General features: G+C 50.6%; 1 protein-coding gene across 4 annotated transcripts; it reads left to right on the plus strand.

The window, feature by feature from the left end:
* The first annotated feature begins 43 nt into the window (after nt 1-43).
* Nucleotides 44-11,554, plus strand: POLL (DNA polymerase lambda). Of its 4 annotated transcripts, none has more exons than XM_058028992.1 (9): nt 44-128; nt 1,285-1,428; nt 1,681-1,978; nt 2,594-2,756; nt 5,265-5,588; nt 6,169-6,342; nt 7,240-7,368; nt 9,318-9,486; nt 9,789-11,554. In XM_058028992.1, the coding sequence occupies exons 2-9, from the start codon at nt 1,314-1,316 to the stop codon at nt 10,151-10,153; spliced, it is 1,737 nt and encodes a 578-aa protein (XP_057884975.1). In that variant the 5' UTR covers nt 44-128; nt 1,285-1,313; the 3' UTR covers nt 10,154-11,554. The 4 variants fall into 4 exon arrangements, with proteins under 4 accessions (XP_057884975.1, XP_057884973.1, XP_057884977.1 ...); XM_058028990.1 differs by lacking the exon at nt 44-128 and adding an exon at nt 323-355; XM_058028994.1 differs by lacking the exon at nt 44-128 and adding an exon at nt 323-355 and having other exon boundaries at nt 1,684-1,978.
* The last annotated feature ends 560 nt before the right edge of the window (nt 11,555-12,114 follow it).

A 12,114-nucleotide genomic window follows, 5' to 3' on the forward strand; every position in this document is an offset into this window, starting at 1 on the left:
GCCCCGGGCCCGCGCTCCTTCGGGGCCTTTCCCCGGGCACAGCCGCGAGTCTGCGGGGTCGTTCTTGCCAGTCCCGGGTTGGTGCCTTGAGACCTTGGCGGCCTGAGGAGGCTGACAAGGCAGGTTCGGTGCGTTGTGGTTTATAGGAGTTCAAATACAGCCTGCAGAAACACACTGCCCAGCCCTGCAACGGACTTGGGCACCCTGAACCTTGGCGGGCTTTTGGTGGGGGCTTTTGCTTTATCTTATAGAAAGGATTACTGTTTCCAGAGGGCTTTTTTTTTTTTTTTTTTTTTTTTTTTTTTTTTTTTTTTTTTTGTTAAAACGTCCTGAAAACTGAACCGTTTCAGCGAAGGTGAGTTTTAGAAATGTAGCGGGATTTCTGTTCCCATGGAGCTGAACTCTTCCTCACAGAAGTGAGGACTTGAGTCGAGCTCTGGGTTGGTCTTCAGAGGATTATGTTTAGTGTTCAGATGAGAAGTTGACCATAGCAGGAAGCCATGGCCCGATGGGACCATTTTCAGCTTTTCCAGGTTGGGTAGGATAGGTTTGTGGTGGACTGTGTGTGAGAACTGTAAGAGAAACACGGAGTGCTGCACAGAGAGGAAACCAAGCTGGTGTGAACTCAGCGCTGCAGCCACAGGGAGGGGGCTGTTGGGATATACAGTGATTTGGGGCTTGTTTGGGCTACAAAAAACTGAGCTTCCTTGTGTCCTGGTAGTTCAAGCTCCAAAGTTTGCATTTGCAAGGCTTGTCATGGTAAAGCTACAGTTGTACCCATGTTGAACTTGGCTAGTTAATCTTTAGTAATTTGCTATTTCCAGATGAAGCCAAATTGGGAATTTTCCTCTTGTGGCTGTGTGAAACACTTGGTGTCAATCAGAGTTTTGTCTCATAGGTGACTGGATTTCAGCCCTGGCAGGAGAAGTGTTTCCCTCTTGGGAATGTGCTTAAGAAATGCCTGGGAAATAAAGTTGCTTCTTTAGGCTGAGCAGATAGAAGCTCTATACTGTTAAAATAGTTGAATGCTTTGCATTGTAAGAACTCAGCTGTAGAGGTTTCTAAGCCATTCAGGTATGGTTAACTTAAGTGACTTTCTGATTTTGGTTTTCCTGACCTTGTGGGCTGCAATTCTTGATTCTGGTTGCCTCCCTCAAGCTGAGCATTTTTGGAAGGCAACAACAAAAAACTTCAGAACAACAAAGACAGTGAACAACATGAGTGAATCTTGAGTTGTGGTTAGGTAAGATCTAAGCAACCTTCCTCTTTCTTGTTTGTATTTAGCAATTGCTGCTACCTTTCCCATCAGGCCTATGGAGCCACGAGGGATTGTCAAAGCCTTTCCCAAGAGAAAGAAGGTGAGGGATGGCTCAGAGAAAAGCATCCCTCCAAAGATCCCGAAGGAGCAAGGAACAGAGACACCAGAGGGTAAGTCCTGTGTCCCTGTGATGCAGGATATAATTCTTACACCCAGTGTGTTAACTGCAAGTGCTGTTCCCCATGGGCTTTTTCTGGCCCTCAGTGTGTTTTCTGTAGTGGTCATGGCCAGCTTGGTTTGGTGTGTCCTGCTGGAGCCCCCCAGGACTGCCTGCCAGGGCTGATGCCATCAAGTCCTGTGTGAGAGATGTAGCCCTGCTGGGTGGGGTTTCTGTTGTCACTGTGTCGCTGTGCTTTCCTCAGCAGAGTGGCTGAAACCAGTCGTTGCCTTCGTGCTGCAAGCCGGCATTGGCCAGGCCAGGGCCGAGATCTTCCGCAGGCAGATTGTGCACAACGGGGGCGTGGTTCACAGCCAGCTGTGCCCCGAGGTGACACACGTCATTGTGGCCGAGCACATGGACTGCCCCCGCGCCCTCCGGCTCCTCAGGCTCACCAAGCTGCCCCCGGGGCTGCAGCTGGTGAAGGCAGCCTGGCTTAGTGCCTGCATTAGGGACCAGAAGCTGCTGAGCACTGCTGGCTATGGCGTCTTTATCCCTCACAGGTAGGCAAATGCCACTCTGCCATTCCTCCCTGCATTTCCTCTGTCCTAAACTGAACAGCACTACAGTTTGAGCTCTGCTCAAAATCTTGGACTGCAACTCCTTGTGGCTTCTGTGAGCCTGACTCAAAGTTCTGTGTGGTAGCAAAACACATAATAGGGCCCAGAAGTACTTCCACAAGTCCTGTCACTTGCTACAGGTGCTAAAGGCACCTCTTCCTGATCCATCAGTGATAACAAGATGTCTCTTAAAAATACCGAGGATTAAATACCGTTTCTTATTTATTGCAGATGAAAGGTAGAGAGAAATTGGAAACTAGGCACAAGAGGAAATAAAAAATGGAACAGCAGGCACAGATTAGGATCAGAATGTTTTGGCAATGTTTTGGAAAGAGAGTCTAAGAGTGAGGTAGGTAGGAATGGAAGTTGCAGATCAGCAAGGTAGATGTTAACTGGGGAGTTGAGCTAAAGCCAGAGTAATTAATCTGTGATCTGAGAGAGTACAATTCATGTGGGTTGTTTGGTCCATCCCAAAACATGCAGAAGGATTTCTTGGTCAAACTTCTGGGGGTTGAGAAGTCCTCCTTCTTCTGTACTGAGACATCTGATCCATGGCAGGTACCTGGAGGAGGAGGAATTCCAGAAGGAACAGCAGCAGATCCTGGACAGAGAAAAACTGCAGCCCCCAGCAGAGGAGGGAGCAGTGAAACCAAGCACTGAATCACAGCTGGATTCCTCACAGCAAGGCTTGGGCACCCTTGGGCAGCAGCGACTGGCTGAGGTGAGGATTTCCTGCACAGATCCATCTCCTTGTGAGCAGATCCTGCTTGCTGCTTTTCCTGGCTAAGAGCATCCCTGCAGGGATACCATGTGAGATTTTCTCAGCAAAGGGAAGGTGTTTGGATGTTCCAGTGAGCCAGACTCAGGCTGTGGGCATGGTTACTGCTTCTCTGTGTCCTTTTTAGGTACTAAGAATAGAAACAGTGGCCCTAAATTGCTGTTGCCATCAGAACTTTCCAGCTGAAGCTGTCCTGGTGCTCTGATCAGGCCAAGGCTCACTATGGTGATACACACTTATGTCTTTTTGAGGAATATTCCCTGTCTGAGAATATCTTCTTTTCAGGAAACTGTCTCTGATATTTCATCCCATGCTCCTGCCTGAGCCATATGGGTCAGTTCTCCACTCCTTGGCAAACACCCTGTTCAGACACATGTTTGTACAGTGGATCAGGTTGCTACCAGAAGGATCATGGAGGTGTTCTTGAAATATCTGTGTTGGGTTATTAGTGGCTTCTGCTGTGAGTCAGCATCTGCGCCCTGCTGTTAGCTTTCCTGCCTTTCTCTGCATTTTTGCTCAAATTTGCTGAGTTCTTCTTGGGCATTTGTGTAATTCAAATCTGTCTGTAGCAAAGTTACCTCAAACATCCCCAGCAGCTGCTTTGTATTACTGGCAACACAGTCCAAAATGTTGTTGCTCAAAGCCTGAAATTACTCTCACCTAGCAGCTCTCTGAGGGCACAAAAGCCACATTTGTAGACGTTTCAGTAAAATCCATTGTCCCAGGCTTAGATGTGTGTGACTTGAGGAGGAATGGGATATGTGATTTGGGGAGGAGTGGGATACTTGAGACCCAGCTGCAGCAATAAAGCTGAAACTTAGTTTAGAAGTAGTTTTTAAGCACAGAGTCTTTTCTAGCTTGGGTGGATGGTTTTTTCTCTAGGAGATGATGGGTGTCAGTGTTTTGTACTAAACAGAGACTGATCTGGGAGTGTTGCCTTTGGATGTAAACTCCTGTGAGGAAATCCTGTTATGGTCAGATTAGCAACCACTTTTTGACTGGCATGCAGATGCAGTGGTTCTCTGCAAGGCAGCCTCTGTAAGCAGTGCCAGTTACTCTGTGAACCCAGAGCTGTCACCCCAGGCTGCCTGTCTCCCTCTCAAGTAGCCTGTTGCTACTAGCTGGTTTTGCACATGTGGTTGTAAAGAGTCCATCAGCTTTGCTGACAAAGTGTAGAGAGTCAGGGGTTTAAGGGCTGTTTCACCTCTGTGACACTGCTGGCCAGGAGGATGGGAATTACTTCCAGCTCCAGCTGCAGAGCTCTCTGTGTTGTGAATGGATAACATGCTCCTTTATATGCTTTTAAGGGGCTTACTGACTTATCTGAGCCTTTTGAGGCTTTGCTGCCCTTAGAGAGCAGCATCTGAAGGGAGTTGCATTTCAAGACAAATTAAACTAATTAAATCTATCAAATCTTCAATCTTACCCAGTTTTCGAAGTTATAAAACAAGACTGCAAAACAGATCCCATCTATGTGTCTTCAGACCTCCTACCTTCTCAGGCAGCAGAACCAGAGGCTGTAAGGATGTGGCTCTTCTTAGGCTCACACTCTGCTGAAACTCATAACAGAACATGGTGTGCTGCATGTAATTGCTGGACTGATCCCAAACAACCCTGCATCACTCAGAGTTACTTCCACAAGCTCTTGGATCTTCATAGACTCCTGTGTTTATACATCAGGGGAGATGGGGACCCCAGTGAGCAAAGCAGTCTCCAAAGTCCCTGTGTGGCTTTCCACTTCTATCCCCTTTTGTTCATTACCTGAAGCCGAGGCTCATTGTTTCTTAAGTCTACACAGAGGATTCTTAATGCTGAGGGTATCAGCAAATGCATACATTGGTTCTTTCTTCTGTCACTGAGGAATGTGGAGTCCTTTGTGTCATTCCTTCCTCCCCTTTTCTCTTGCAGATAGCCATGGGGAACATGAGGGGGTTTAAAATTACTACTCTTGTTAAGATTTTGTGTCTGTAAACTGAAAACAAAGTTCAGTGCCTATCTGCTGCCATCTGCATCATGGGGTTGAAGTTTCTGAGTCTGAATGTGAGAGATGTGCCTATGCTGCCACCAGATGAGCTAAAGGTTTTCCAGTGGGAGTAGGGAGTCAGCATCTCTGCCAGTCAGGGGTTTTGGCATTGTCATACCTTGCTGCTGGCAGCAGTTGCTCACTTATTCAGTGTCTTACCTCAGGGCCTTGGCTGTAGGAGGAGCCTGGGTGCTTGAATCACAGGTAGACAGCAGTGTAGTCTCCTGTGCAGTGTGAGATGTGCATGTGTAGCTTGAGGTGTGAGGAACTGTGGTGTGCAGTTCTAGGGGTGGCAGTTGGAGCATGCTGTGCCAGGAGGGAGGGTGGTTAGTGCTCTCCTTTCCTAATCTCAGGAGTAGCTTGTGCCAAGGGTTTGTATCAGGCATGTACTTATTCTCACACGGCTGTTTTCTGATCTTTCCCTAAAGAAATACTCTGATGATGAAGACAGTGAAGGAGAAGATGCTGGTGTCACCCAGGGAGACCTGGAAGCATTGATTTCTGGCCACTACCCTGTGAAATCATCAGAGGAGATCAGTGATAGCTCTGACACAGTGGCCCAGCCTCCCAGCAAGTGGGTTTGTGCCCAGTCTTCCAACACCAAGAAGGAAAATCACAACCAGTGCATCACAGAGAAGCTGGAAGTGCTGGCAAAGGCTTACTCTGTCCAGGGGGACAAGTGGAGAGCTCTGGGCTACTCCAAAGCAATCAATGCACTTAAGAGCTACCACAAACCAGTCACCTCCTACCAGGTAAAACACCTCCCCAGGGGGTGGAGCAGGGAGATGGACCTTCCATGGAAGTTGTATAGCAAGTGCAAGTTGAGAATTATTGACCACACACAGTGTTTGCAGAACAGTAGAAAAATGGAATCTGAGCCTTTTAGGGCCAGATCTGGACACTCTCAAGATAAATGCCTTCCTTAGACACAATGCAGAGACATTTTCACCTTCCTCTTCATCAACAGCAACTGGCCATTGATAGTGATAACATGTAAAACTGGCTGGATATGAGTCTTGGGGGCTGTGGCAATCCAGCAGTTCAGTGTGTTCATGTTTCAGTCCCATTCTGCAGGCTTGTCCTTTTCCAATTGAATTGATCAGCCAAGGTAAGCCTGGGCTAGAGAGGAGACCACCAGGCAAGACTAGTCCTGCCATGTAACCTCCACTCATCAAATGACTAACCAGGCTCAGAGTCAGTAGCAGCTCCCCAGCTTGTCCATGATCTTTGCTTTTCCTGTAGCAGCTCTGGTTTCTTTCTAGGAAGCCTGTAAAATCCCTGGGATTGTCTATGATCTTTGCTTTTCCAGTAGCAGCTCTAGTTTCTTTCCAGGAAGCCTGTAAAATCCCTGGCATTGGGAAGCGGATGGCAGAGAAGATCCTGGAGATCTTGGAGAGTGGGCACCTGCGCAAGCTGGATCACATCAGTGAGAGTGTGCCTGTGCTGGAGTTGTTTTCCAACATCTGGGGAGCAGGGGTCAAGACAGCTCAGATGTGGTACCAGCAGGTAAGTTCAGTGCCTTACACAAGATGCTCTCTGGTTATGGTTTGAAGACTGCTGCTGAGTGTAGGAGATTTACTTTCACAAATAGTTTTTAATTGCTGATATCTACAGGTCAGATTTAAATCTGTTTTTTTGGGGAGGAGCTATGAGATTGGGTCCCATTTTGTCTCAGCACCCTGCTGAGACTTTAGTTGTGCTGGGATTGGTAAAGGACAAAGATGTGGAGAAGAGGAATGGGAGACATTCTGCCTCTGCTCTAGCATCATTTTTGGAGCTCATGTCACAGTAGTCATGGCAATGATGTTGCTACGACCCAGGCTTGAATCAGGACATGTTGGCCATGAGACCTGATGCAGTTGCTGACTGTTGGCCTGTAGCTGTCAGAGTAGCCATCCATTTTGTCTCAAAGTTAGAAGAATGAGGTTGAAATAATTGTGCCAACAGGAGCAGCCCAACCGACTGGGTGGGTTCCTTCTTTAAAAATAGTTTGTCTCCTGAGCATGAGCTATTGAAGCCTGGTTTCCTGTAGTGTTTGTTTTGTGACTGGATTCTTGACTTAAAAACACATTTGTGTTCATGCTGTCAGCTTTCCTTCATTGGGGTGTTGTTCTTTTACCTGCATTGCATGTTTTCCTTCAGGGTATAGAGACACCATGCCTTAAGAGCAGTAGCCTTCTGTCAGAGGAGGGGTGGACATTAGAGGTGTGCATGGATAGTGCCATTGCCTAAATCCCTTCTTTTAGGAACCAGCCCTAAAGTGTTCTTTACATGTGATCTCAGAAGCTGTGACTAGGCCTGAACTTGAGACAGGCTAAATACAATCTTCCCAAATCTTGGTGGAAAGTGTGTGAAGAGCAAAGTCGTGGCAGATGTGTGAATATCACACCTGGTCTGCTCTAGGGTTTCCGGACGCTGGATGACATCCGCAGCAAGGCCGCTCTGACCAGCCAGCAGGCCGTGGGGCTGAAGCACTACGCGGATTTCCTGGAGCGCATGCCTCGGGAGGAAGCTGCAGAGATAGAGCAGACTGTGAGTAGCTTGGCCACAGGCCCTCAGAGTGCAGTACCTGCTGGGACATGACAGGAGAGTACATGCTGTGGAAATAGCCCTTGTGTTAGAGCTGAACTCTTCAGCCTCTCCTCTGCCTGGGGTCAGTGCTTGGGGAACCCTTTTTGGGCATGGGCACACAAGGCCTCTACCTTGCCTCATAAGAAAGTTCAGTCTGAGTGCCTGGCCAGGAGGAGGATACTTCACTGGGGTTAGTCCTACACACTGCTTTGAAGAAGGCTGCATGTGGCATGGTGGGATAAGCAGGTTCCCAGCTCTGCTTTCTTGCCTCTCATCATGTCTGGAATGTCTGCTTTCAGCTGAGGTGTCCCTGGTGCTGCTCCTTCAAAGGAGCTGTGAGCACCTTGTGGTCTAGTTGTCAGTTAGAGAACAGAGGGTGGATATCCTTGGTGGAAGCAAAGGGGATCCAGGCTGCAAATGAGTGCTGCTTGCTGTAGGATGCTGTGGCACTCCATAACTGTGGGGTGCTAAGCCAGTGTACCCTAATGTGAGCAGAGAGCCTGGAGGACACACTGTCATTGCTACCCCCGTGCTCTCCAGTCACCATGGGAGCAGCAGCCAGTGTGACCCTGTCACTCGGCCACAGGGCCTGGCCATGAAGAATACCTTCCTGCCAGGCTCCTGCTGGGGTGTCACTCCTGTGGGCCGGATTAGCCATTTTGGTGGTGAGTGGTCCCTTTCCCAGGCAGGCTGGCCTGAGGAGCTGGCTCTTGGGAGTGGGTCTATTGTTATCTTGATGGGATTACTGTGCTTCCCTCCCTACACACGCACACACCTCTGATCCAGGCCCTGGAGAGAGAATGAGGGATTAGTCACTGTCTGTGCTGCCTGTCACAGTGAGATCTGAGGAGCTTTTAGGCTCTCGGGTGGGGCTGGGAGTTTTCTAGAAATCTTCATTTAAAGCCAGAAGGGGGGCAGAAACACCAGAGGAGGGCTTGCTCCGCATGAGAAAGGCTTGTGGCTTCTTGGAGCACCTTTGGGGCAAAGGTTAATGGGTTTATCTCTTGCTAATGAAGGATGATCCCCAAGAGTGACAAGGGGCTGTGGGCACGGACACTGCCTTGCTGAACCCCAGCCTCTGTGATGGCCCCATCACCAGGAATTGCTGAGCCCCTCATTATTTGCTGCCAGCAGGGTGATTGGCACAATCAGGCCAAGAATACTTTAGGCCTGTCAGAGACTTTGGAGCCTTTCTTAAACATGTAATGAATGAAGCCATCAGAGTTAGCACTGTCTGCACAAAACAGGACCTGGGGTCCGGCTTGGAGAAGACTGTAATAGGGGAAGTTCTTATTATGTGTTTGATTGCTGGCAGCAGCATGTTGGCATCCCTTTGGTCTAAAATGCTGGGACAACTGTGCTTTTTCTGGGTCAGGAAGCCCAGCTCCCCTGCAGAGGCAGTGCTCCTTGCAGGAGTGAACTCCAAGGGGTACTCACAGATTTTCTGCTGTATTGGATCCTGCTGGGGAGACTTCACAAGCCCAACTCTGTTTTTGAAATAGGGCCTGTGACCATCACCTGTTGAACTGATTTGCTTTGTGGGCAGAGCTGGTGAGCCTTGTTCTTGTAGGCCTGCTGAAAAACCTCTTATCTCATGCTGTCTCAGAAACTGAAGGCTCTGAAAGCTTGTGCAGTACTTTGCCCCTTCATATTCCTGCTTGTCCCAACCCAGTGCTCCCAAGAGCTGATGGTTGATCACTGTATGGTGTGGCATTGTGCGGGATGTTTGCAGGACTGGGTGGAGGCCGCTCTGGCTCACTCCTCCCCTGACAGCAGGCCGGCCTTCTTGGTGGGGCAGTGTGCCCTGCCTGCATCTGGAGATGCAGGACAGGCCTCAAGGCAGGCACGAGATCCTTTGCTGCCTTAATGAAAAGGGCATGGTCTCTGACTCCTCATCCTCTTTCTTGAAGGTCAGACAAGCTGCCCTGGCCATCAAGCCTGGCCTCGTGTGTGTTGCCTGTGGCTCCTACCGTCGGGGGAAGGCCACGTGTGGAGATGTGGATGTGCTGGTCACTCACCCGGATGGGCAGTCTCACCGTGGCGTGTTCAGCCAGCTGCTCAGCAGCCTCCGCAGGAGCGGTAAGAGGACAGGAAGCTGCTCTTAGAATGGCCATGGCAAGGAGGCAATGAGGTGGATGGCATTCGTTGAAGGATAGGTGATCACTACTCCTAAGGATGGGACATCTTGTTAGTCCTTAAAATTACTGGACCTGGCTCAGCTGTAGTTTTAAGGAGGGACTATTGCTGCAGCTCAGCGTGTTATCGCTGGTGTCCCACAGCACGTTGTGGGACACCTCTGCTGCTCTCTGGGCAGTGGGGAGTTCAGCATGGAGGTGTCCATCTACCCCTGAGCTCCTCTTGGCCTTGTTCTCTCTTCCCAGGCTTCCTTACAGACGACCTGGTGAGTCAGGAGGACAACGGTGATCAGCAGAAGTACCTGGGCGTGTGCCGCCTGCCGGGGCCCGCGCGGCGCCACCGCCGCCTGGACGTCATCGTGGTGCCGTACCGGGAGTTCGCCTGCGCCCTGCTCTACTTCACGGGCTCGGCTCACTTCAACCGCTCCATGCGCGCCCTGGCCAAGAGCAAGGGCATGAGCCTGTCGGAGCACGCGCTCAGCTCGGCCGTGGTGCGGGGCCCTGGCGGTGCCAAGGTGGCCCCTGGGCACGCTCTGCCCACCCCCACCGAGAGAGATGTCTTCATTCAGCTGGGGCTGCCTTACCGCGAGCCCTCCGAACGGGACTGGTGAGGCCTGCGCGTCACCCTGGGCTTGTGCTGTGCTGCTGCTTGGAAGGATCTGATTTCCCCAGAGGTGGAAAGGCTCTGTGGTGCCTGCAGGCTGAGGAACATCTCCCAGCAAACTGGGGCTCCTTGCAAGCGTGAGGCCTGGCTGCTGGGCAGAGCTCTGTGGCTTCCTCAGCTCAGGCTGTGGGCTGGAACCACACTGGAAGTGCTCTCTTGGTGTGGCTACCAAAAGGGCTTGCTGCCCATCAGCTACCCTGGCCCTGCTCTCCCCAACTTTGGAAGACTGGGTTGCAGAACCTTGTGATCCAGCCCCTGACAGTGCTTGGGCACAAAGGAAGTGGGGCGCATCTTCCTCTGTATCTGAGCACTGACGCTGTGCAATTTCTGTTCTGAGCTGTGAATGAAGGTAGCAGAGGTCTAGCTTGGTTCTGTGACAGGCCTTTCCTCCTCACTACTGCTGGCAGCTGCTACTGCAGGAGCCTCAAGGGGTTAACCTGTGCTGCTGCTGTGTCCTTCTGCTGTGTCTGAGCTGGTATGTCCTTTGATGGGTCCCATTGCACAGGGCCAGGCTGCTCTTGCTGCCTGCAGCTTTCCCTGATGCCAGATGAGTCTTGAAAGATACATAGGGACCTGAGGTTCTGTACCTGCTTGCTCCCAGCCTCGTGTTCTGAGGATCCTCCAGATTTACTCAGAGCCCTGGTCTGGCCCAAGACCTCCTTTCTTAGTGCAGGAGAGGAGCAGAGCTCACAGCTTGGGGAGCTGTGCTCAGGAGAGATTTGAATGTATTGGCACTGAATGTAATCCAGCAGCACTGTGTGTCTGTCTGTAGGAGGCATGGAGACAGAGAAAAGCACAAGGAAATAGTTAATTTGGAACTGGGACAAAGCAAAACTTTTTCCTTTTTTTATGTGTGGAAGCCATGGAGTCATCTAGTCTTTGATCAGGGAAAGTGTGTGTGTGTTTGTGTATACAGGTGCATGTGGCTGGTCCCACCAGTTCCATGGGAGTGAATTCTAGATCTCAGGAAACCTCAACTGTTTTGTATTGTGGAGATGAATTTCCCAGGGACATTGAGTGCTCTGTCTGTTTTGTGTATTGCAGTGGTTGCTCCTGGCAGAGGTGCCATGGTGGGCATTTCTGTGCCAGGCCCCCAGGGCTCTTGCTCCCTTGTGGGGGATCTGGCCCCACCAGGTACAGTGACAAAGCTGCATGTTTGCTGCTGGGGCAGGCACAAACCAGGTGGGTTTGCACATTTCTGTGGCTCCTGGGCACCAGCAGGGCCGGGGCTTTGCTAGGGTGACCCACACCCCAGCAGTGGCATTTGTCAACCCAACATTTCTGCTGGACACCTGGGGGAAATGAATGTCTTTTGGCATGTCTTGGTGCTTTGAAATTTGAAGTGTAATAAATAAATAAATAAATCCCTTCTTACTTTTCCCTTGGTATCTCTGTCTTTTTGCTCTCTGCACTGTGACTGTTGGGACTTTGTCCTGTGGCTTACCAGGAGCTCCTGTGCTGGTCCATTTCCCTGGTTTCAGTGGAGGTGAACACGCAGTCACAGAAGTTGGACCACACTTCTGGCTCTCAGGGCAGGCAGCTGCTGTTCCTGGAGCACTGAGGCTGCTTCTCTGTGGGACCATGTGCTGAAGGCATCAGCAGTGGTATGGGAAATAGGCACTGCTTGCCCCCAACTCCTTCCCCTTTGTCATCCCTCCTCCAGGGCTACAGTTCACACCCAGGTAGCAAAGGGGTGCTGCAGCAGCACCTGACCCTGCTGTTTGTCCTGCTTTTATTTAGAGAGAGGCTGGGCTAGACTTTGTGCCCACCCCCTTGGGAAATGCCAGGGGGTGGCCCTAGGACATATGTGTCATGTAGAGGCCACTGGGGCAGAAATCCCACCGGTCCCCTGCTCTGTGAGGGAATGAGCCTGATGTCTGTCTGTCCCCTCCCACCCCACAAATCCCT

The sequence above is a fragment of the Melospiza georgiana genome, chromosome 8, assembly GCF_028018845.1.
Source record: "Melospiza georgiana isolate bMelGeo1 chromosome 8, bMelGeo1.pri, whole genome shotgun sequence".
Lineage (NCBI taxonomy): Eukaryota > Metazoa > Chordata > Aves > Passeriformes > Passerellidae > Melospiza > Melospiza georgiana.